The sequence below is a fragment of the Gambusia affinis genome, linkage group LG18, assembly GCF_019740435.1.
Source record: "Gambusia affinis linkage group LG18, SWU_Gaff_1.0, whole genome shotgun sequence".
Lineage (NCBI taxonomy): Eukaryota > Metazoa > Chordata > Actinopteri > Cyprinodontiformes > Poeciliidae > Gambusia > Gambusia affinis.
The window spans coordinates 273,737-299,663 of record NC_057885.1 but is presented as its reverse complement, the minus strand read 5'-3'; the positions used below and the strand labels follow the sequence as shown (position 1 = coordinate 299,663).

General features: G+C 40.0%; 1 protein-coding gene across 1 annotated transcript; it reads left to right on the top strand.

Moving 5' to 3' along the window:
* Positions 1-3,671: 3,671 nt before the first annotated feature.
* Positions 3,672-24,396, top strand: agfg2 (ArfGAP with FG repeats 2). Its single transcript, XM_044097647.1, has 14 exons — positions 3,672-4,060; positions 5,518-5,611; positions 10,890-11,005; positions 14,050-14,194; positions 14,541-14,610; positions 14,685-14,789; positions 16,610-16,642; positions 19,415-19,660; positions 21,594-21,666; positions 21,771-21,814; positions 22,016-22,108; positions 22,841-22,960; positions 23,734-23,804; positions 23,883-24,396. Exons 1-14 carry the CDS (start codon positions 3,894-3,896, stop codon positions 23,928-23,930), a joined length of 1,425 nt encoding a protein of 474 aa, XP_043953582.1. The 5' UTR covers positions 3,672-3,893; the 3' UTR covers positions 23,931-24,396.
* The last annotated feature ends 1,531 nt before the right edge of the window (positions 24,397-25,927 follow it).

The following is a 25,927-nucleotide window of genomic DNA, read 5'->3' as shown; positions in this document are numbered from 1 at the left end:
TTGGAGGAAAACTGTTTAACGCAAACACAAAGAAGGTCCAACCCCCTCCCGTCGCCTCCATCTCCATTTCCGTGTTTCTTACTCACAGCAAATTATGGTTTTGAATGGGTACAAAATGACAGGTTAGGCTGCAAAGAGCCACATGTTCTCTACAGCAACTCCACCACTTTACATCTTACAAACCCACTAAACCTGACTCATAAATACGTTTGTAGCGCAAGGAGGATTTGTGTACTCGATCCTGCGTCTGATGTTTGTGTTTTAAACTCCTCAGTTTCACTGAGCTGTGAGCTTCTCACACACACACACACACGCACGCACACAGTGCTGGGTGTGTTTTCTTGCTCTGCTTTGTTGTTGCTTAAGTGCAAAAACCTGTTCACAGGTTTCCTACAGTCAATGAATCATTCTGTATGGAAGCACGTTGCTGCCTGAAATTAGAATAAATAAATACAACTTCAAAACATGTGGAGGGAAATCAAAACCACCTCACTTATTTATTTGAATGAAGTCAGAGATAAGGGTGATATGGCTCACCACCCAGAGCGACCTATTGTGAAGGGATGGCAAGAGCATTCAGAAAGAAAGAAAAGTCTATCAATTATGTCTGGTGTGTTTTCTGTTGCAATGTCCAGTGAATATGGAGCGAATTTCGCTTTGAACTGTCGAAATTATGTAAGAACATGCGGTATCAGTTCTAAGATTCCAAATTGCCACTGAAACAAAGATTTATTTTTTTTTGTTTGTAAACAGTAATAACCGGAATTAGGTTTTTATTTTTGGCATTAGTGGCTTTTGTCGAACAGTAAATAGGGAAGACATGCAGCAAGTTTTGTTCTACCACAATTACAAATTCTTTAAAACACAATCAATTTGCTAATTGTACAATGTTTATGTGTAAAAACAAAAAGCAGGTATTATTTTTTCACATTAACAATAAAAATCAATTTAAAATCTTGTACAGTAGACCCCCGCCTATTCGTGTTTCAGATTTTCTGTGGAACATGACTTCAAATTATTTGAGGAAAATCCTCCTAGTTATGGGTTTTCTTGGAGAGCATAAAATATTCCACAGAAAGTGTCTCATGGGGAGCTTAAATGCCTAGACGTGATGCCACTTGTTGGCGTTTGCAAAGTGACATTTAGTTTCCTTGTCACTGATTAACTATATACCCCCGAGAGCGGAGATGAGAAAGACCTTGGATCTCGGCTTCTGTGGTTTGGCTTCGACCGTTTCCAGTTTGCGTAATAAATGCATATTAAGGCACATTTGGTATTTGAACTACAAACACACATTTATAAGCTTTTTTTAGAGAGGTCTTACATAATAAGTTATGTGGATTGGTGGTTTAGCCAGAAAGTCCTCTGAAAACCCTGATGTTTGCTATCAGTGGTGGTTTTTGATAAGGGCCAGAGGGGTAGTTGCTAAGCGTGCCATTGATTTAAAAAAAACAAACAAATGCTTCCTATGGCTTCTGTATTTAATGTGGCGTTAGTGCACCTATGTTTTGAGGAGTTCTCTTTTTCCTGCTTCGTGGGAACTCATGATATTAGTTCTGCAGATGGCTCTTTGGACTGCTTGGCACTGCAAGTCATTCAGAAGCATGAATGCATGACATCAAAACCTCAAGCCTGCTGTTGAGCTGCAACCATCCCAGATAGCTTTTTGCGGTTATATCGGCTGGTTAGATGCACACCTGACGGTCTTCTGAATACACAGGGCCTGCATAATATCCAAAAAATTTATTCATATTCATATTAATTTATTCATATTTTTTCCTTCCACTTTACAACGATTCACAATTTTGTGTTGGTGCATCACATACGTTTATGACTGTAATGTGATAAATTGTGGAACAATAATATGACTGAGGGTTTGATCCATTTTTGAGCTTCTATATCGAGCTCATTGGTGTGGCTCCCCCTGCTGACCGCAGCCTAGCTTAGCAGGCTTTACAGGACTTGACTAATCTGAAAACAGTGTCCGAATGCTTTTCTTGCACCACGTTTTCTTCTTGTAAGCAGATGTTCTTGTTCTCTCGAAGTCTTGTCTGTCGAAGATCAAATGTTAGTGACGCCTTCACGGTTCGTCAGGGCAATGAAAGGGATTTTATTGTGTTCTGTGGAAAAACAAAGCTCTCTCGCATATTTCTTCTCAAACGTCACGGAAAGGGCGTAGTGTGTTCTTCTGTTACTAAGGTATTTGTAAACAAATGTAAAATAAACTGTTAGTCCAGAATGAATCTTTACTAATGGAGGATTATAGTATAACAAAGTTATACTATAATTTATAATCATTATAGGATTTTTATTTTTTTTACCCTTTATTTTTACCCAAATAATGTTTGTTGGTCTCGTGGCCACCTAAAAAACTTCAATTCCTTAAGTGAGGCGTCTGAACACACTTTTGAGCGCGCGGCAGCGTCAACTGTCACGCAGCGCCAACAATTCCAACATGTGTGCGTGCGTAAGTGACGCACTCAGAGCGCAAACAGCCGGGGCAAACAGTCTGGTCGCCCCCACAGATAAAAGACTTGTTTTTTGATTCCGGAGTAAAACTTGGCCTCTGGACAGGTTCTTGTTTGTCTTTGACAGGAGATTCCCCAAAGCGCAAATCCAAGAAACAGGCCAGACATAATATCTTACTTCACATCCGGCAGGATTTTCAAACTAATAGATAAAGATACATTTATTTGTATGGCATTGCCATTTGAAGTCCGTTACAAAGAATAAAGTCTATGGCAAGAGTACACGTGTCATCAAAGTGCAAAGATACTGAAATTAAAGATAAAAGTAAATTAAATTAAGAATAAAATAATAAAAATAAAAGAAATTCTAAGTGCAAAAATAATTTCGAAATGATCAGTGGAAAGTGAAAACAGGTGAGTAATGACTTAAATAATACTGGCTTATTAAAATCTTCAGAAAAATTCTTAAAAATAAATATTACTTTAAAAAGGTGCTTAAATGGAAATACCACTGCAGCATATTTCAATGCTTCCAAAGAGCTATCATTTTAATTTACACACATAAGATCAAGCATAACAACCTTCACTTATTGATCTTAGATCTGACTATCAATAAGTGTCCCTATGACAAGAAATGGGACGCTTACTACCCAATACCTTCTTTCAGTTGCAGTGATCACACCATCACACTTTCATTCAACTGGACAGGAAGTCGGCTGCAGGCCTTCATCCATTTCTTGCATCATTCCAGGCTCCTTAGGGTTTTAGAAATGTAATAAATTGTATTTTTCCTTCTACACGCTCTGGTTAACAGCTGTTGCATGTTTCCCACTGACATTGTCGGACCATGATTTCCTATTATTTTCCTCAAATACTTAAAGCCGGAACGGCGTTAGCATTGACGAACCCTGACAATGTTGAAGGATGTTGCTTTATGGACAAATAGCAGTTGAGACCGTGGACTTTATGCACTTCTGGACAAATAGCGATTGGTCAGTTGCTGACAAACCCCTAGAATGATCGACAGGTGGCCATGATAATTTCCCCATTTAGATAATATCACTACTAGACTCAAAAATTATTTTTAAAATATTTTGACACGCAAACCGTTTATACTGGAACACAGTTTTGAAAGCGCCACCTGTTGTCGTATTTTATTCTGAAGTGACTCTGTTGTACTTCCGGCGTGATTTTGTGACTTGTGTGTCCAACTTAACGCTCATCTCCTGCGTGTAGGGGTGTGTGCGTGTTTGTGCGTGTGTGTGTGTAGCCTTGGTCCGGGGGTGAAGCCGCAGGAAAGCCTTCTCCATAATGCGGGGCGTGAGGCGCTCCGTGCAGTGATCGGAGTGGCTCCAGGGGGGAGGAGCAGGAGGTGTTTTCGTACCGCTTCCAGCCTGTGTCTGCAGGCACCGGCCAGATACAACCATGTCGAACCGAAAGCACCGGGACAACCAGGAGATCTGCTCCCGCAAGGTCCGAGAGCTGGCCCAGTCTGGAGTAAACAAACACTGCTTCGAGTGCAACCAGCCCGGGGTGACATACACGGATATCACGGTGGGCAGCTTCGTCTGCACGTCGTGCTCCGGAATGCTGTGAGTAACCGAGCCATTTCTGCACATCTAGACCTATCAGATGCAGACGGAGCTGTGGAGTAAAACTAACCAGGCCTGAGATTGCACCGTGCACCGCCCAGGCTGTGCAGAGCCGGGTATTATTTTATATTTCCCCCTCCCTACATTAACAGGCGGGTGTTGGTGCAGCAGCCCTGTATGATGATGATGATGAAGATGATGATGATGTGTGTGTGCGCACTTTAATTTATGCAGTGTCTGCCTCTGTCTCTCCCTCTGCCTGTCCTCCCAGCAGCTTCATAAAACGACAGACCGCTAGTTGGTCATTTTCCAGCTTTTATACCGTCATGCCGCAGGTTTGATACACTCCTCTCTCTTTCCAGGATCCTCTCCAAATGTGGGCGTGAATGTGTGTGTAGTATCAGAGTTTGTTCTGCATGATCAGTCCCAGCACTCCACAGGAAGGCGGGTTGTTAGTTATTGCGCAATCTTGCACAGCAGTGTCCCACTTTGTGTCCCCCAGCATGGAGAAAGTAGGAGGCTCTGGTTACCGAAAATTGATGTCCCCTCTTGTCTCTCTCTCTCTCTTTCTTTCTCACACCCACACGCATACACACCCGGAAACCTTTTCCCTTAACAAATCTGTTCCCACCCACAAAAAATCCACAGTCACGGGCCAGATATTTCTCCTCCCACCTACTATTTATACGCCTACAGGTGCATCTGAGTGAATTGTGTTTAAAAAAAAAGTTAATTTGTTTCAGTTATTGAATTCAAGGAAAAGGCGTGGATCGATTAATTGCTGTCATATTAACGCAGGGGTGGGCACTCCTGGTCCTGGAGGGCCAGTGTCCTGCAACTTTTAGATGTAGCTCTAATTCAACACACCTGAGTCAAATAATGAGGTCATTAGCAGGACTCTGGAGAATCTGACTGCAATAGGGAGGTGAATCAGCTGTTGGATTCAGGTGTGTTGGACCAGGGAGATATCTAAGAATTGCAGGACACCGGCCCTCGAGGACCAGGAGTGCCCAACCCTGTATTAACGGAAAGTTTAGTGGAAGGAAAAAGTGTGGTTAAAAAAAAGGTGATCAGCCTTGAGAGGAGGATTATATATATGCTCAATAGTACAAATGTATCCTTTCCTTACTCGTGCATCCCTTTTTCTACCACACCTTTTCCTTCCACTCAACTTTCCATCAACAGCTACAGCACTCTCTAAACAGTCACCTTCTTTTACCTTTTGACTTTGCCTCTTGACTTTAGCAGTCATTTCTAATAATCCGCTAACAGTTTGACTTTTCACTTTTTCGTATTGAATTACTGAAAGAGAGAAACTTTTTCACAACATACTGATTTATTGAGATGCACCTGTCAGCTGCCTCAGACATGCAGACTCACTTTAAATCCTCACTGTTTGCCTTCTTGATGTCTGAATATATTTTTGTTACTTTTTCTATCTCTCCTCTACATCCCAGGAGAGGCCTCAACCCTCCCCACAGAGTCAAATCCATCTCCATGACAACTTTCTCCCAACAGGAAGTGGAATTCCTCCAGAACCATGGCAATGAGGTAAGTGACGCTCCGTCTTTTCAGCTCCTAATTGAGTTGCTTCTTGTTTCGTTGCCAGATGGAGCCAGTAGGTTGTTGGCTTAGTTGCCAGGTATTTAATTAGGGAAAGAGTGTAAGTAGAGGTTTTGGTAAAAAAAACAACAACAATTTTAATAGATTTGATGTAGAATATAAAAGGATGCATGAGGTCATCAGTTGAACTAATCTCACAAGCTCTGTATAGATACAAAAGAAAATGTTGTCTTATCCCATGGAAATTTTCTTTAAAAATATGCTTTTTTTTTGTTTGTCTTAATTCCAATATGTTGTATTGGATTTGTTGAAACAATAACCAGTCACACAGTTTTTTATGATGGAAAAACAAGTTATTTTTACTGGCAATGCACTAATTGCTCAGCAGGTGACTGGATTTTTACCACTTTTCAAAACAATAAAGTCTTGTAAAAATCCAATGTCGATATTTACAATAAACCCAACAAAAAGCAGCTTAACCCTACAGGTCAAACAGCAAACCAGATTCCTCTTTTTTCTGAATATTATTTTCAACTACAGTGGAAATTAATATAAAATCAGATGCTGTATAAAATAAATCTGTCGAAGTCAGAAATTTTATTTATTTTCCCAAAAGTTTTTTTTTATTTTTTTTTTAAAACAGCCTTGAGATGAATAAATTGGAAATAAAAGGTAAAAAGTTTTCACTGGCCTAAAGTGTTTTTTTATTTTTTTTATTTGTTTGTTTTTAAAGTTTTTTTAAGCATTTTGTGTCATTCTCAGTTTTTAGTTGTACGAAAAGTGTCAAAGAACTGTATTTGCCCTTATAAACAAGACACGTATCAACTAGGACTAGGGGGGAAAAACTAGCTCATGTTCCATTGATTGTGGATAATTGTAGGAATAATCTAAAACCAACTTAAATAGGAAACTCCAGCTGAGAACCTTATGAAAAATGTGAATAAGAATTTGCCTTCAGAACAGCAATTATTGCTTTTTTTTGGTATAATCTACGTATTACAGAGAGATTAATTTATGTTGCTTTACACCTGTTAGACAAGGACTAATATATTTTTAGTTAGTTATTATACACATATAGGGTGTAGTAAGCTGAAACATTCCTGGTGTCTCATCTGTAGTTGTTCCTTTTTTCCTTCTGGGCAAGCTGCATTACGTATATTTAAAGACCGTAACGTAATTGGCACGTTACGGTATAGAGAAGAAGTGCGGAGACTGTTTAGCCAATCAGGACGCAGAACACAATGCACTGTGAAAAAAAACTGCAACAAAAAGTCTGTGAACAGCGAGAGTTCACTGTGCTACAAATGAAAAGCTTCAGTGATTGTTTATGCTTTTTGTCTTCCTGCCCTACTAGTGAATCTGGTTCTTCTTTGTTAATAATTGCTATATATACACATAAAGCAGAGTTTCGCTGGTGTATTATAAGCCTGGTGGGCCGTCAGGCTTATAATACATTCATAATACGGACCGCTGGCTCGTTGTAGCTAGAGGTGTGATTTTTGGGCGCTCGCTGTTCAGTGCATCAATGATAAAAACTACAAACCAAGTAAAATGCTCACCACAGAAGAAATGCTTGCAGTCCTGCTTATTAAAACAATTATAAAAAATTAATATGTATTTTTTTAAATAAAAAAAAAAAAACACACCGACTCCAAACAACTTTGGAAATCCATTTCAGTCGCACAGTTCAATACTCCCATTCCTCACTTCCGACGTCCGTCATGGCGCCTCAAATGATTAAGTGACGTTGTTGCAAAGGGTTAATAGTTTGGGTCATGCAGAACTGTTCTGATTGTTTCCATAGCAATGAGCAGAAGCAAGACATTCCCCTGGAACTACAGTGAGCTCATTGTAGCTATGACCTCATCTATGACATGTTGTTCTAGATCAAAGAACATTTGAGGTCATGAATGCTTGTGTTTCAAAACATCAGTTCATATCCAACCAGCTCTTCAAACCTCAGCACTGTTTTATTGCAAGAATTTTCAGTATGGCAGAGATGTTAGTTGGCGTGTTTTTTCCCCTAGGTTTTGGAGTAGGATACTTGGTTACAACGGGAATGAGAAAAGTTTGTGACAAACTGTTTCCTGGTAAGGAAGACGACAAAGGTAGCTCTCAGGACGAGAGCACCTCCTCTGGGTATGATTGTTTTGACGATTTTCTTTTCAACCCTTCCGCGACTGAGAAGCAAACCTCCCCGGCTGGGGAAGTTTGCTCCTCTGGTAACGACATTTTTGACGATTTTCTTTTCAACCCTTCCGCGACTGAGAAGCAAACCTCCCCGGCTGGGGAAGTTTGCTCCTCTGGTAATGACATTTTTGACGATTTTCTTTTCAACTCTTCCGCGACTGAGAAGCAAACCTCCCCGGCTGGGGAAGTTTGCTCCTCTGGTAACAACATTTTTGATTCTTCTCTTGTCGATCCTTCCCTGGCTGGGGAAGTTTGCTTTAAAATGGAGAAAGTTGAGAGTGAAACCTCAACATCGGCTTTGAAGACGATGGCAAATAAAGATGATATCAATGAAGAGAGCACTGACCAAATGATATGGAATGATTTGGCCGATCTTCCCAAGGTTAAAGAGAAAGTTGAGAGTGAAAACTCAACATCTGCTTTGAAGACAACATTTCAAGATGACAGCAATGAAGAGAGCACTGACCAAATGGTATGGAATGATTTGGCCGATATTCCCAAGGTAAAAGAGAAAGTTGAATGTGAAAACTCAACATCTGCTTTGAAGACAACGACATTTCAAGATGACAGCAATGAAGAGAGCGCTGTCCAAATGGGATGGAATGATTTGGCCGATCTTCCCAAGGTAAAAGAGAAAGTTGAGAGTGAAAACTCAACATCTGCTTTGAAAACGATGGCATATAAAGATGTCAGCAATGAAGAGAGCGCTGTCCAAATGGGGTGGAATGATTTGGCCGATCTTCCCAAGGTAAAAGAGAAAGTTGAGAGTGAAAACTCAAGTTTTGCTTGGATGAAGACGACATTTGGAGACAGTATCAGTGAAGAGAGCGCTGGCTCAGAGAGCGATCTGTCCAATCTTCCAAAAGAACAAACTTTCCCGCCTGGAGAAGTTTCGTTAAAAGATCTTGCGGCAAATGAGACCGAAACCGTTTTTGAGGCTGGAGGAATTATTATGCAGGACACAGAAAATGTGTTTTCTCAACAAAACGACGACAACATATTGGAATCATTGTTGTTAATATTTTTTGGTTTGTGCTTGGTTTGGTTTTTCATTCCCTGGCTTATCTACTTTGGTATTTTGTTCATATATTTATTTCTTATATATTCCATCTGTGTAATTGCTTATTTGTGTGATCAAATACTGAGAACTTGGTTTTAAATTTAATTTCAAATGGTAAAAAGTATTTATCAGTTGTAATTTTTCAGTTCAAATTCAAAAATACTTGAATCCCCCCCAAAATTAAATGTTGTAGCTCATCAAGATTTTTCAAAGAGCCATTGAAGATGGCAATGGGTGTCGACAGGAAAGATCTCCTGAAGCAGTCTGTACCACACTGAACCTGAAGAAGCCTCTGACTGAAGACGGATGCTCTTCCCTCTCAAGACAGCCTCGTGAAGAAGACGGTCAAGATTGTCCATAATTTTCTTGATCCTATGAAGAATCCGTCTCTGCATTACCATCTCCAGAGGTTCCACAGAACAGTACCAGAACAGAACCTTCTTTATAAGCCTTTTTAGGTCCCTGGGTCTGATGCTGCCCCAACAGATGATGCTCTCAGCATCAGACTTCCTCCAGAAGTCCCGTCTCCTCTGTGCATTTTATAGATGCTTCACTGTTGGCTCTCCAGTCCAGATGAACACAGAGTTGTTTATATTCCTCACCTTCTTCTCCCATGATGGAAACAGACTTTGATCTAATCCTGTTCCTCCTGAAATCAACAATCATCTCCTTTGGTGATTGTTTGTTTCAGGTTCTCTCTGGTGCTCCGGCTTCTTCCATCAGTCCAAAAAGATTTAGTGCAAATTAGATAATAAATTGATAATGGAAGAAAATTTTAACTTTTAACCTGTTTATAATAGTAATAACAATAATAATATTATTATTAATATACTATTATTAGTATATTAATACCAATAACATAATACTATATATACATATAAAGTGTTATGTTATATATATGTATATATATGTATATACATATATATATATAGCACTGTGTTGTCAGAGCTGCTCCATTACACACGCAGTGAGACCCCAGATGACCGGTCGTTCATTGCAGAGCATTCGTTCAGATCTGGCAGTTTCTGTTTGATTGACAGGAAGCTGTACAGTTACACAATTTTTCCTTTTTGAACACCCACAGCAACACTGGGCCGCTCACTGGTTCCCCAACGTGAATTACTATTAAAATAAGATTAGGCCGAAGGGCACAACAGCCTGGCTAATTTCTTAAAGTGTTCATTTATTTAACTACCTCTCAGTTCGGAGTACTATTAAATTAATTAGGACCTGAAATGTAGGGGAAATGTTTATCAAATTCTCAGACATTTAGTTTATTTTTAGAGATTCAAGCTGGCCAGAGATCAGCCAGAGAAAAGCCTGATCAGTTCATCTCTGATTATTTATTCTCTGTTTTCTATTGGATCTGTTGCTATCATATTATAAAAGTGTCAAATATTTATCAGCTGTAAAATTCAGTCTGTTGATCTGCAGTTACATCGCTATGACAACTACCACCCTTCAGCTGATCTGCTGCTTATTCCACAATCGCTTTAATAGGTCATTTTGGATAATTGTTGTTGATCATTTTCCACTGGATTGTAATGAAAATGAATGGAGAGTCCGTCACAGTGTGACTGTGGGAGCCTCGGGGATCGGTTACATGACACAGACGATGAATGAAGTACATCAGGCATGGCTGCACACTGATCTGCTTGGTGGTAACCCAGATCTGCGTGTGTTTCCAAGTCGAGCTTCATGTGCACCGAAGCTGAAGTGCAGAGGGTCAAGATTGCTCCCGTCATCATCCTCTCAGTGATCTAACCACTCATGACTCACAGGCGGTGTTTATTTGCTGCCCTCTGACTCCTGCACCAGATGAATCACTGAGGAATAAAAATAAATGTCTTCTTATTTTTGTAAAAAATCTCTTTTATTAAATGTCTGAAATGAATAAGGATTATGGCCTAATTTTAAACCCCAGCAGTTAGAAATCAACCAATACTCCTCAGCCAATTCAAATCAACACTGCCCTCTTTTTAATGTTGTCGACATGTAAAATGTGTGTGTGTTCAGGTTGGTCGAAGAACCTGGCTGTGTGTGTTTGACCCAAAGGCCGATGGCTGCCCCGACTTAAAGGATCCTCAGAAGTTCAAAGAGTTTCTTCAAGATAAATACGAGAAGAAAAAATGGTGAGAACTTTTAAAATACCTTGTTTCAATCTTAAAATAGGTTGTTTCATTAATCCATTTTTTTAACTACAAAAAAATGTTTGCTTTTAAGGCAGGAAACATACTTTCGCTATCTGCTGATCAAACGGCAGTATCTGTCAAAGGTTCTCTTCTTTATTTGGCTCAGACCCACAGGAAATAAACATGGCTTCTAGAGCTAACAATATATACAAGTAGCTAAAGCTGCACTCGTTTTGATGGTCTGGCAGTTAACTATCTGCATTATCGATGGGAGAAACTGTGTTGTGTCCACACACACACTGTGTTGTTGCTTTGCTTAACTCCAAGATATCAGTTGATTACTATTCCCAAAAAAATGTTTCCCGTAGAGAGACTGTTTTGATGGCTGAGGAGATAACCATGCCGTGTTTACATCCCCAGAGTTCACTCATATTTCCTGCATAGAAGGTCTATGTAGCATGGCTGCACACTCCTTCCTTTTTCTGTTTTACCAATTGGTTCTTCTAAATCTTGAAGGTGACCTGCTATGCTTCTTTGAACATATTAGGATAGAGCAATACAAAACATGCTCATTATGTCTTTTTTGCACAAAATAGTTCATAGAGACAATGGACCTTACCAAGCTCCGCCCACAACCGACCCACGTGACCGCAAGTCTCACAAGCAAAGCCTCGTAGCGCATTGTTTCTATGTAAACATGACTCCATTAGTGCATTATTTCTACCGGATTTTCACAATATATCAGCTACTAAAATGGACAGAGTATATAACAAGTTCATGTCATCATCTGGGAGGAGGTTACTGGTTTCTCAGTCACAAGCTGGTTGCAAACCTGAGGTTAGCAGGTGTCAGTCGGTCAGTTATGGTAGATCTGAAATTTGGTTTGATGACCTCAATATGAGAAGCTACAGACTGATAAGAGGAACCAAAGAGCTCCGTTACGGTAAAGAAGCCATTTGTTTGTTAAAATTTTATGAAATCTATTTGTTCTTTTTGATGTTTGTTATGAATGATGTATAGTCACAAACAAACAGGGTAATTGGTCCAACGTTTAGAAACTACAGCGGCTGTAATGAGCCACAGCAAATGTAAACAAAGGTAAAATAACCCGAACAGGTGATCAACTCAAAACCATTCGTACCTTTTTAGTCTGTCTCTCTTTGTAGTTTAAGCACACTTGTTACCGTATCAACCGCCTGCGCCCAAGGAAACGTTACGTTAAAAACATAACATCCAGTCCGTTACGATATCAAGTTTCCAGGCTTGATATTTATTTCTGGATTATTAATCAGCGCTTCCCTGAACACAGCGATGGTTGATTGACCAGCTGTACTTTGTGCTAGAGTGGCTAACACGAGTAACAGTTTAGTCCAAAGCGTTTTCTGCTAAAATAAAATCTTTAGTGTGTGTCAGATACAGTACACGTTGCATATTGATCTGTTTAGCTAACGTAAGACTGTGTAGCAGACAGGCTTCAAGGTGTAGAAGTTGTATCAGAACTGCTATTATGCGTACTGCCAGCTAACAGCTTCGTGTTTGTGAGACTGCCACCCACGTGACCACGTAGAATGAGCATCAGCCAATGAAAAGCGGCCCCTCTGGTAAGGTCCATGAGATTTTAGTTCCCCCAGTTCTGCCTATTATAAGCTCATTTCAGAAGGAGACATTTTAGTGTGTCTTTGTCACTTTAAGTCAAATTAGCTGCTTCTGGCCACGTCCCCCCAACTCTCGCACAAAATGGCGTCAAAGAGTTGCGCAATTATATAACAGTACATCTTTGAAAACCAGAAGAAAAGCCTCTGGCCCAACTAACAAGAATGCAGCAAGTGGTTTCTGGATAACAAGTCAACAACAAAACTCTTTTTTTTTCGAGAAGCCGTTGAACATCCCAAACAACTCATCAACAGGGTTGCTAGCTAACAGGCTGGGCCTGGCGCGGGTTGCCAGGCAACGGCGCAGGTGTACTTGCTTGGTTGGGCTCTTTGCACGTCAGCTTCCGAGTTCGGGGAAAAGTGGCTCTGTCCCTTTCTGTCATTTGCAGTTCTAGCCCAAGGTAACAATTAATGATACATGATCCAAAGCCTCAACAAGTAAGTTGGAGAACGGTTTTAAGATGTACACCTCTTCATACATTCACAGACACGATGGTGAGTTTTACTTTCTTTAAACTTTGTGGCTAACATTAACTTTAGCTTATGCTAGTAGGTAATATTCTTGGACATTTTTCTTACATAAATGACTGTTTTTTTGTTTGTTTTTTTTTAACCTTTTTTCGTACTTATGTTTATTGTCCTTAGTGACAAACAGAGTACCGGGGGAGATTACGGTTCGGGCTTTTTGCTTCCACAGCATGAGGAAGCACAACAAGCCCCATAGCTTAAAAGTAGGGCAGCTCTGGTATCAGAGTTCTAGTTTAGTTGACTTTTCAGGTTCAGAGTTGCTGCTTTTAGAAAAATGTGGCCGTGTTCCTTAAGGTCTCCATGCTATTTGTTTTGTTACTTTTGCATGTTTTTTGTGAAGAGGTCAAATAGGATGGTGTTTTCAGCAGTGTGCACAGGCGGATGGGTTTCTCGACTGTCTGTCTGCTCACTCATTCCAATACACTCGCTTTTTCAGGCTGGATACAGAAGTTATATATACAGAAGTAGCTTTAACTGGTAGGGACGAATATTTTGGAAATCCATGAAAACTTAAAAACCCATAATATTTGTAAGACAACAGTGTGCATAGTAATGCTTTATTTGCTTCTGAAATACGATTTTGTCTTTCCTAGCTGCCATGGTAACTCAAAGAGGAAGTAAGAAAGCCGCATTTCGCTCATGCGGAGGTCAGCGGCAAAAAGCCCAACTGGGTTTCTAAAACATCTAATTTTCCAGACACCAAAAAACTTACTTTTTTAATTGCTTGGTCTGTTTTTAAGAAGCAGTTGAGACTGAAATGGAAGCACAAAAACGTTCAAAATGTGAATTTTTCATAACAAGCCCCCTTAATATTAGGCTGTAACAAAACATACTGTAAGCCTGGTTCTCCCTGTCTTTTTACAGGCATTTTTCCAAAAGCAAAAACCGGAGGGACGTGGAAGGCCCCTGGAGTCCCGGCGTCCAAGCTGTGCCCTCTTCCCATGGTCCATTATTGAACCAGGGCCCCTCCCATAACTTGCCACCTAATGCCAGATCTACGAGGCCACTGGTAAGAAGCAAGAGATACATTAAGTGGATGGAGACGCTAATGGAGAATGAATAAAAGAAGGAAAATAAAGTGAGAGCAGAAGAAAAAACTGCATGAAAAAGAGGAAATGAAAGGAGTCAGGATATTCAGAGAGACCAAAAAAAGAAAGGAGAACAGCAGGTGAAGAGATGACCTGAATTCAGTTCAGTGCTGCAGCAGAGAGGCTGGTAGGTTGGGCAGTCGGAGGGCCAGGTAGCCTTCACATCAAAGGCTAGGCTTATGAATTATTGAGAATCGATGAAACAGACTCACCCCGTCTGCCTTTTCCATTTTTAACTCCTCTTTCCGTTTGTCTTTTTTCCACCAGTCTCAGTCACAGCTGCCATCATGGGACCGCGCTCCCACCATCTCGCCCGCTGACATGCGGAAGGTCAGAGGTTGAGGATTTCTTTTCTTTCTTGTTTGTGGTATTAGGTTTTATCACATGTGTTTGTTTGTTCTTGTGATCCAGACTCCACACTGTGTGGCATAGAAAGACAGCGACCGGGATCCCTGTCGTCAGCACTGGGCGGTCAGAGCCACGGCCCCTCGTTCCCCGCCCTCCCAAGACCCTCAGGTACTTTGGCCTCCCTCTGCTTTAGAAAAACATAGATCAATGTAAGGCGGTTTGTTCAGGCTTTGAAAGTGAAGGAGAACACCTCATGCTATTAGAAAAAACTATTCACCTTTATTGTTTTATTCATAACTGAGATCGTCTCCCCTACATCAGTGTTTAAATATGTTAAATATTTGTGAAGTGTGGTTTTTCATCTTTGTAATTGAAATGTGAAAATATAGACAAGCCGTGCTTGAAATGTTCATTCACACATTATACAATCCCTTATAAAAGTACTCATTTATCTTGAGCTTTTTTCACAATTTGTCATAATAAAACCACAAGCTCCTGTGCATTTTAACAATAGGTTTTTATGCAATTTAAAGCTGTACTTTAGCAGAGCCATTCATATAAAACTGCCAACTCTACTCTTATCCCCATAATCGAATGCTAATATTAAGTGTTGCCACCTTTCAAATACTAAAGTAAGTGCATTGTCTTTAATTTATGTAGTTTATGAAATATAAATAAGAATATTATCTCTACATAGTATACTTTTGGAGATATAAATATATCTACAAATTATACCTCTTTAAATTACCAACACGTTAATGCCAGCATTAGCCTGTTAGCTAATGCTAGTGTTAACACCAATGTTGCTTGCTTTTGGAAACTGGAACAAGTATCGACGAGCCTTGCATTCATGTGTAATAGATGCTAATATTAAAATTAAGGTTGCCATGTATAGAACATATTTTGGACAAAATTTCTACTTCTTAATATTTTTATTCTTTACTGAAATATCTTGAGAAGAAGAAATTGACAAAAAGGATATAGAGATTTTTTTTGTTTTGTTTTGTTTTGGGTGGGGTAATATATATGTAGCATCCCACAGCAGTAGATGTGAGGACACACATCTACAGGTATGTCTACACTCCACACCAGTAGATGGCGGTAATACACATCAATATGTTGCTTGCCAACCACCATTAAAAAGAAGAAGAAGGTTGCCATGTTTCACACTTTGAAAAATTATCTCTCTAGACAGTAAACCTGTTTATATTTTGTAAAGTCGACAAAATTAATATTAGCATGTCTGCTAATGCTACTGTTAGCATGCTAATGCAAAGATTTCACAGCTAGATAGTGGTTTTGTTTAGTTTTTTTTTTTTTTAAATGCCCAGGCACACTTAGGCAGCTCCCTTGGCACTTGTTAGGCAGCTCTTCCAGAGCCAGAAGATTTTTGAGATTTTTTTAAGTGCATACCAAAGGCAGATCTGTGATCTTCAGCCTAAACTGTAAACATGTAAAAACAAGTTGTAAATTACAACATGAATGACGAGACAAACTTTTGTGTCTTTAAGAACTGATCTGAAAAAAAAAGTATGTTGGGTATTAAACATGTTTAATTCTCTGATGGCTGAACCCAGAAATAAAACTTTTGTTGATGCGGTGGCCTAATGGAAAAGTGTAACGTTGAAAATTGTATTGTGAAATTTACAGTCTGTGCCATGATAACATTTCAAGCTACGAGGGGTTTTCTGGACTGAGTATTGTTAAAGATTCAAAAACAGCTGCTTAGCGTAACACAGCAAATGAGTGAACATTTTGAACACAGCTATGATGTCGGCGCCACAAATCTTCCTTGTGTATTCGCTCTGATTTATGTTGTTTCATCACTGGGTTTGCTTTTCATGAATCTTAAAACCAAGCAGGCTGCTCAGCTGTCGACCGGAAGCAGCAGGAACGATATGGTGATCTGACATGAGTGACGTTTTCCTTTTTCTTCTCTCTCTCTGTGTCTATCTGATGTTTCTCTGCTCTTTCCTTCAACCTCGTAGCCAGTAGCTCGTTCAAAAACCACTTCACTTTAGGTAAGACTCATTGCTTCTTGAGTTTGTGCTGAGTGGCTGGAATCGATAAGTACTTCCTGTGTGTATCATTTATAATAGATGCCTTATCTGTGGATGTACTGGCCGCGCCTTACACGCATGTAGATTTACAACAAACTGCATTTTTTTTTATTACACACTTTAATGTATACAAAGTTGTGGTTAATTGGAAAGTAGAAGGAAAATGACACATGGTTTTCAAAATCTATTATGATTGAAAATATTGGAGTTAGTATTCAGACTCCAAGACTCCACTAAATAATTCTGCAATTAGGGCAGCAAATTGGATCCAAATGATTTTTTTTTTTTTTTTGGCACATCAGTGTAACGGGAGCAACATACTACAATTGCATACCAGGGTCATTGTAGACAGAGCAAAAGAGGAGTAATTTCCACTAAAAACACTAATCTTAGGATTTTCCAGAAAAACGTGGAAATTTCTGAGCTTGAAATGTCAAAAATTTGCTAGAAAAAAAAATCTAAATTTCTATAATTTTCTCACAAATATTTCACTTTTGGAGCTTGAAAATTTCCTCTTTTTTTCTAGAAATTTTCAAAGATTCATCTAACAATTACTGAGTTTTATCTGCAAATTTTAAACTTCTGGAGCTCAGAATTGTACTTGTTTTTTGGCAAAATTTTCCTATCTATCTACAATGGCACCGATACGCCGTCGTAGAATACAAATGCACGCCACACTTTCCAGATTGTGTTGTGAGATAAATTTGAAAACTGTGTACTATTTTACTTCATAATTATTCATCTTGTGTTGTTCCATTACATTATATTGCAGTTTGTTGTTGTATTAACAAACTTCAAAAAGTTTGTTAATACAACATTATAAATATGTTTAAAAGGCGCTGTATGTTACAGCAGATGAGCAAAATCTCCTCACTGCTTTCACCCATCTAAATCACTGCAGACAGGCATCACCTACTGAAATTGGGGTCAGTAATTTTCTTCATCAGTCAGGTTTGCCACTTCAAAGCTGAGATCTGAGGCCTGGGAGGGTCAAGGAGACACATTTACTCAGAGGGAATAGAACGAGCTTAAAGCAGGGCTATTTTTGGGCCGCGCCTCCCGCTGCTGCGGCCTTCGTCAGCACAAGGCCGCTGATATTTCGCACCGCGCTGCTGCTGGAGCTCTCGAAAGCTATGTGGAGCACAGCTGTAATCCCATTCCAAACAAGTATTCTTAGAAGTTCGGCTATGCCTGCAGAGATAGGGCCTAGCCGACGCTTCACAAACGCGCTTCGCAAATGACATCGGAGCCCAGAAACATGCGGCATGGCTGATGCATGCCTTGAATCAGTGGATTATCTGAATCAGGTCAAGTCTGGTCTCTGTCTCTGGCTCATCAGCTGACAGGGGGGAGGATGGATTCACCTTTTCGTCTCCATGCTAGCAGAAGCTGATACCCAGCATGCTTTGCAGCTAGCTGCTGCTCACTACATGGAGGTTATTCTTAGGCTCTAACTGTTGCTTTTAAAGATCTCATCGCCCTTTCTGCTGTGCTTTTCTCTCTTTTTTTAAAGTGTAAAGCTTAAAACTGATAGATGTTTTATTCCGCATTCCTCATGCACAAAGCTAACGCTGCCACCGATTATCTTCAGAGCATGAAAATGTCAGCTTGGCGTGAGATTGTTTTTCTCTGCTTGACGTTCATGTACAACGAGCCGAGAGCGCATCAGTTAAAAGAAAGATATATAAAAGAAAGCCGCAGGGTTTTAAAAGGTGAATTATTTCAGAAAAACAGCAGCCAAAACAACGTATTGCAATTTGGTCTTCTTGTATAAAAGTAGCACAGTTCTTAAGCAGTTCTTAAAACCCAACTTCCAAATACAGACAAAAATGGAAAAACGTGTGAAAGACTAAGTACACCCCATGCTTCCTTGGCTTTTGCAGATATTAATGTCTCTACATCTCAATTAGGCTGCAGTCTGGACTTTGATTAGACCATTGCAGGACCACATTCTTTTACATTACAGCCAAACATTTCTATTTTGTTCTGACCTGCTCAAAGCACAATCTTCAGAAATCTTGTGGCTAATTGAGACAAAACTTTGCAAACCGAAGTTGTGATGCTATTTTCTTTTTCCACTCTGGCATTGTGTTGTGTCATGATTTGCGGTGTATGAGGTGGTGAGGTAGACACTAGAGACCCAGGTACGGTTAAATGATGGTTTAATGGTGACAAGAAATAGTCCAAAATGTCCACGAACACAGGCAGCACGGCTGAGCTGGCTCCAGGCTCAAACGCCGGTAGCAACAGGTTATATGAGTGGACTGACAACAGACGTGAAGAGACGTACCTAGACGTAGGACCCGACGAAGACACAGACACACAGGTGACACTAAATACACAGAGGGTAATCAGGGAACGAGACACACCTGGGGACTAATCAAGTGGAGACAGGACAACACAGAGACTCAGACACACAGGAAACTAGAAATAAATACACCAAAAAACATAGAACCTGACATGTTGAACCACATGTGTTCACCGCAGATCAGGAAGCATGTCCAACTCCTGCTTCCAATTAAAGCTGCAGGGGTGTACTTATATTTTCTGACAATTCATGAAGTCTATATTTTTATAGACTGTGTACGTGTTGCTAATGCAAAACTTTCTAGAAGTCATATTGGTGTCTAGTTTTGAAATATTACCACAGTCAGTCTATTGTCCACAAAGCAGGTTTTTAGAGCTCCAAAGGTCGTAGTTCATCGTCATTAGCTGTTGTTTTCTCTCCCTCAGGTCGTACAGTGTCAGTCTCAGGAGTCACAGGGCCCTTCAGAGCCTTCCCAAAGTCTCTAAGCGTGGATTTCGGCGGTCTGAACCATCCTCAGCAGCAGTCCCTCCCACAGTCTCTGTCCCAGCCGCAGCAGCAGCCGGTCGGCGTCAGCCAGACGACGCCACAGGTCAGCGCTTCCAGCAACCGGGACAAGTACGCTGCCGTGTCGCAGCTGGACAGCGTCTTTTCTGAAACACCTTCAGCTGCAGGTATCCAATGTTTGTCACTCGTAATCTTTCGAAAGGCCAATTAAACAGAAACGGATCGTAGTTAAACTTTGATGAAGAGGTCAAAGTCCAAAGAAGCATTTTGGGTGATCCTTTGGGTGATCCTCTAACAGCCTGGGAAGCCACTTCATTAAAGGAATGCTAAGGATTCTGGCTCATTTGAGGACAAATATAAATCCTTTATCTAGCAGGATTTCCTGCACACTCTTGAATTATTAGTAAAAGTCTAACATCCAGGTCTAATGGAAATAGAAACAATTTTGGGGGGTTGTCCGAAGGTTCTGAATGACTGGAAAGATGTTAATAAAGTAAATCAACTCACTTTCAAAACCCTCATTCCTGGTGATTTTAAGATAATGTATCTAGGACACAAACCTCCACAACTTAAAGGAGGTTTGTATCCTTTAAGTTGGAAATCTGTGTAATGTTCTTTTGGCATCAGGGAAGAAAAGAAAAACGAAAAGACGGACGGTACAACGTGAACCGACTGTTAGGGAATGGAATGAGAGGCGGCCATGGTTGTTTAATTTAACTTCCCTTTGGGATCAATAAAGTTTTCTGAATTGAATAAACAGAATGGGGGGGATAAAGACATTTGCTGTTAATCTACAGATGGATATTTTTATTTAACTCTGGGAGAAGTGGTAGAGATATGCCAGAAAATGTACATCCAATTTTATTTGAAGTAAATAAGGAGCTACTTAAAGTATGAAAATGCTCCTAAATCAACTGCAAATTATCTAGTTTTTTTTAAAAGGAGAAAAACATAAGATGGAGACAACATGAAACATTTGTTTATCTTTTGCTCTGCCTATTTTCTTTTCTGGATTGATTTGTGTCTATAAAGTGGTGATCGTGTCTTTGTGTTTCTACCAACAGGTCTGTCACGATAACAAATTTTGCTGGATGATAAATTGTCCCAGAACTTTTCAAGTAATATAATAGGAATAATGGCATAACATGCAAGAACACATTCTCAAAGAACAGAAACATCAATAAAATAAATGATGAATACTATTATGAAGAAATCATAAAGATTATCTTTACAAAAAAAAAAAAAAAAAAAAGGGATACTTGAGACCAAAACACCAGACTGAAAACTTTTGTCATTCAGTTTTTGGTCAAAAGAGAAAAACGATAAATCAAGCAAAAGAAAATTACCTAGCTTCTTTTACTTGATCATGTGATTTAATTGATTTATTGTTTATTGTGCCAGGCCTATCTACCAATTGGGAGAAGAAATGAAATAAGTTAAGAAACAAGAAAACGCTTCTTCCCCCGGTACTGTAGCTGTAGTAACATTCTGGGTTTTGACTCTTACACAGAGGCAGTGTAAGGAGAGCGTGTGATCCAGATTTTGATGGCCAGCTCAGCGTAGTTGCGTAACACCGTTACTCTCCAAATGCCAAGACTCGCAGCAGCTGAATTATGCTCATTGCATTTACTCCAGATTCTGCGCAGTCGGGTTCAAAGGACCCTGTTGACTCGTTTTAGAGCGATCGGCCGTGTTTGTCTAAATACCGAGCCGGCTGCTTTAATGGACGTAACGCATGTGACGAGCCCTGGGGCTTTCCGCAAGAAGCCTTGCTGTTGTTGCCGTTGTTGTTTTCCAGCTTCATCACAGCCTTCTCTGTCTGGCAGGAAGAGCTCTTTATTGATTTTCTGCTTCAGCTCTCTTTGATCCTTATCAAGCCAAAACTCAGAATATTATTATTTTTTTCTGACTCGGTTAATTTTTGTTTCCCCCCAATGAGTTACACACTGCAGCACAACAGTTTGAGCCCTTTATCAGAGTTTTACTCATGTTTTAAGGTGATAGTAGTACTTGATCTTTTAGAACAGGGTTAATGACGGGCCTGAGGTCATATCATGACGTTTTTGTTTTTTTTTCCCTCTGTGAAATGCTTGCTTGCAGCTCAACCTAGTGGCCCTCCGCAGTACAACGCTATCTTTGGCAGCAGGCTGTCATCCAGCTCCACTCCTGCCAGGTATGAAGAGAAAAGAAGCTTTTATTTCAGACTTGGATCGATTCATGAGGGTTTTTTTGTTTGATTGTTTTTTTTTAAATCTTCTTCTGCTCTTCCACTCCCAGCTCCCCTGGAGTCGATGCTGTATCCAGCTCCCAAAGTTTTGGAAGTGAGTACAGAGCACAGGCCGCCTCGATCCAGCCCCCGCGCTGCATTTACATCCATCCCCTTTCGTCCTAAAGGAGGCGTCCAACTCCACCACTCATCACGCTGAGACTTAGAGTCAATCTGAATAGGCAGGAATTTGCCCTGTTAACCCGACGCATGGTGAATTATCTCCCCACTCCCCGTTTCTCCTTGTGTGTCTCAGATTTCCCAAACCCATTCAGCTCCAGCGCCGGGTCGGCTTCCCAGCAGCCTGTTGCCCTCTCCCCCAGTAACCCCTTCAGCAGCGCCTCCGGAGGTAAGCCTCATGCCTTGCAGGAGCTTTGAGATTTTTTTTATTTTTTTCACATTTTGTCAGTAAGAAAGCACTCAGAGTTCAGAGTCTGGCTGCCTGGAGGCAAACAGTAAGAAACGAGAGCTGCTTTAAAACGTCCCTCTACTGTAGGCAGAGTTGGATTGTAACTAGTAACACTGTATTTCTTTGGAAAAATGTACTTTTAGGAATATTTTTCTACGCTTTACTTACTCTTTATTATGCTACTCTGGATGTGAGAAACTTCACTGAGTGAAGAATAAGCTTGTTTTAAGAAAAGATTCACCACACACACACATAAACACACACATGCAGTTTTTGTTAAAGTTTCATAAGTTATTTCTTGGACGGCTACTTTTTACTTTTACTTGAGTGAAAATATGTTGAAGTAGTGCTTCTCTTGGGTTTTGGGTACTCTACCCACCTCTCACTGCATGCCGTTGTCCCTATGACGCAATTAAGATCCAGATTTTTCTTTTTTTGGTATCAACCATAATCAGATTTTTAAGTTTTTATTGAAATATTATAATAAAACAGACAGAATAGCGAGACATGTCTACGTCGTCCGCACCAGTAACCCAGTAAGGCGTTACTTTGGCGTCTCCACGCTCCTCTTGCTTCTTTGTTCAACGTAGAAATGAAAAGTGAAAGCAGATCTGTGCCGCCTCCTCTTCACCTGAGTAATGATGTCTTCTCCCTCTGATTTCTCCCCTCCAGGTGACTCCAGCGCGTTTGTCACTTCGCCCACCTCCGTTTTCCCTCCGTCTGCTTCCTTCCCGGCTCCTGCCACCCAGAATGCATTTCACCACGAGTCAGTCACCAATCAAGAAACCAACGGTGAGAATTTGCTTTATTTGCTGTAGTATCAGGTCTTATGTGCAGAGAGGACTATGAAATAAAACCTTTAATCAGGGAAATATTGTTGTTTTGTCATAAAAACAAACTTTGTAAAGAAAAGGTCTTAAAATATGTTTTTGTTTCCTTGAATGGCTCAGAGTTGAGGGGGAAACAATGTATTTCCTCAGTCTAATGAATAATAAAGAGAAGAAAAACACAATGAGCTCATTAGTTATTCAATAATATGTACATTTATGCCGCTCAAAATTATTCATACCCTTGACAGATTTAAAGTTGTTTTCATTCAAGTTTCGTCCATTAGGGGAATGAGAGACATTTACTAAACATTAATTAAAAAACAATAATAAATGATCAAAATGGACTTGTTTGTCTCATAAAACCCCAATAAAAACATCTAAGTTTGTGGTTTTTACTGCAGACCAGACCAGAATACGGTCCATTCAGTATTTTGTCATTTACTAACCGGTACCCAGAGGTCAGCAGGTCAGGAAGCCAGTGCACTGAAAAAAGATTCAGCTCAAACTTTAAAAAAAAAGCTGTGTTAATTGGTCAAATTAAGGTAATCAAAGTTAATTTATTAAGTTGTAAAGTTCAATCAACTTACTTTAATTTCTTGTGACTAACTAACAGATTTTTTAAAGTTGGAGCGGCATTGTTTTTGTTTTGTTGTTTTTTTTTATTTTTTATTGTATCTGGATCCAGTTCCTGTTTGGGTCTGGTTTCACCCATCATGTTTCTGTCTCCTGCTGCAGGTTTCGCCTCGTTCCCCGAGCCTGACTCTCAGCCCAAAGTCCCCCGGCCCATGTCTGTGAACCCGTTCACGGTGAGTTCGCTGCCCGGGCAGCCAGTGGGGAATGCGGCTTGCGGAGGTGTTTCTCACTCTGCCCCTCTCGTTCTGCAGGGGAATGTTTACCCCAGTCGGGGGACGTCGAAAAATCCCTTCATCTGACAACCCCCCTCCTCTTCTCCATCTCCTCATCCCACGCCTCTCCTCACTTCGCTGGGAACCGAGGGAGGAGTGAACTTGAGGAGCCGCTGCCATTTCAAAGCCTCTGGAGTATTTCCACCCGGTCAGGGAGGGTCGGACCCTCCTCCATCGCGCCCTCCCTGCCTCCTTCTCTCCTCTGTGTCTGTGTTTACGTGTTTGTGGAGGAAAGAAAAATAACAGAAAAGGGTGTGAATGTAACAAGGAAGTTGTATGTGTGTGCGTGTGTGTGTGTGTATATGTGTGTGTGTCATAGGGTGTTTTTCTGTGACAGTAGATGCCACCTCAGGGCTCTGTGGGAGTCACGAGTGAACAATGCCTCTTTAATTTTACCCACAAACTATGTCACACACACACACATGTTGCTGCTGTTGCTGCTATTGTGCTTTCATCTCCTGCGTATAAGTGCAAAAAAAATAAAAATAAAATATATATATATATATATATATATATATATATATATATATATATATATATATATATATATATATATATATAAAAGAAACGCACACCCCTGCAAAAACAGCCCACTGGTAAGAACATCCTCTGCTTTAAAATCTTTAAATCTCAGCTGGTGGGACAGAGAAATGCCCTGCAAATAATTTTGAACAGCCTTAACAACCTCTTGATGCACGCGAACCAGCGTCTCAAGAAAAGACGAGTGTGTGTGTAAATGCGCGCTCGCGTGTGTGTGTGGAACATGTTTGCATTTCTCACTTCTTTTTTTTTGTTTTTTAAATTCCTGGTCAAAGTATCGATCAGTGATTATCAGTGTTTTTCACTCAGGCTGCATGCGCTTATAGGGCTAAAAGGAGATGCTACTGAATGTAAAAGCAGATTTCAGAAAAGAAAAAAAATTAATTAAGAGACATAAAATATGTATAAAAAGTTCACAGATTCATTTTACTGGACCAAAATGCTTTTTGTTTCTTTTAATTGAGGTAAAGGTTATTTCTTTTATTTTGCCAAAAAGAACAAAAAAGTGAGTTTCATGTATTAACCTCTTTGTAACGACACGTATTCATGTTCATAAAATCAAATTCTTAATATAGTGAGGCTTTTTCTGTGTGTCTTTGACTATTTTTATTCGCACATAATGGAAACATCTTCACCACTTCAGAATGACTCAAAATCTGAAAATTCATCCGTTCATCTGATGGTAGAAACGGCCTTTTTACGGTTATTGTAATATTTTTGTTTTTACGTTCACTCAGCTGACATTACAGTGAAAAATGACTGGGAACTCTGAAACATTGAACAAAGAAAGTTTACAACAATCGTGAAATTAAAAAGTAGTTCCCCCCATGGCAGTACCTTTGTTAAACAGCAGGGGGCGGTAGACTGTTATTTTAAGCTTGCCCTCCTGCACAAGGTTACTTTAGGATGCATATTGCATAACAGCATGCATACTGCATAAGCATGCAGCACGAAGATGGTTCCCATTTTGGGTGTTTTAAAATATTCATTTAAATCTAAAAGATTTTAATGCGTTTCCCCCGGCCCCCCTAATATTTAATAAAAACAAATAACTGGAGATTCCACGATTTTAAACATAGAAAACAGTCAAATGTCAGATTTTTCAATTTAATACAGTAACATCATCCAAATGAAGAATAGAAATAACAACTCTGAAAGATTTCTAAAGTTGACCCTTGATTTCGCTACTGTCTGGAGAATTTCTGCTGATTTAATCACCGTTCTTTGGACAGAGTTGCTGAATCTGCAGAGGTCGTGCGTCAATATATCCACATTTCAACAGGACACAGATAGGGACTGCTTTTTTTTATTTATTTAAACAATAAATAGACCAGGATGGACCTCCTGGAAGCGCCAAGGCTGAAATCTTACGCCACAATGGAGAGGAGAAGGGATGTTGCCTTCACGTGCTGCGGGAATCTTTAGGAGTTCGCTTTAAAAAAATAGTTAGAGATGGGCATGCGAAAACACAAACAAAATAGGAA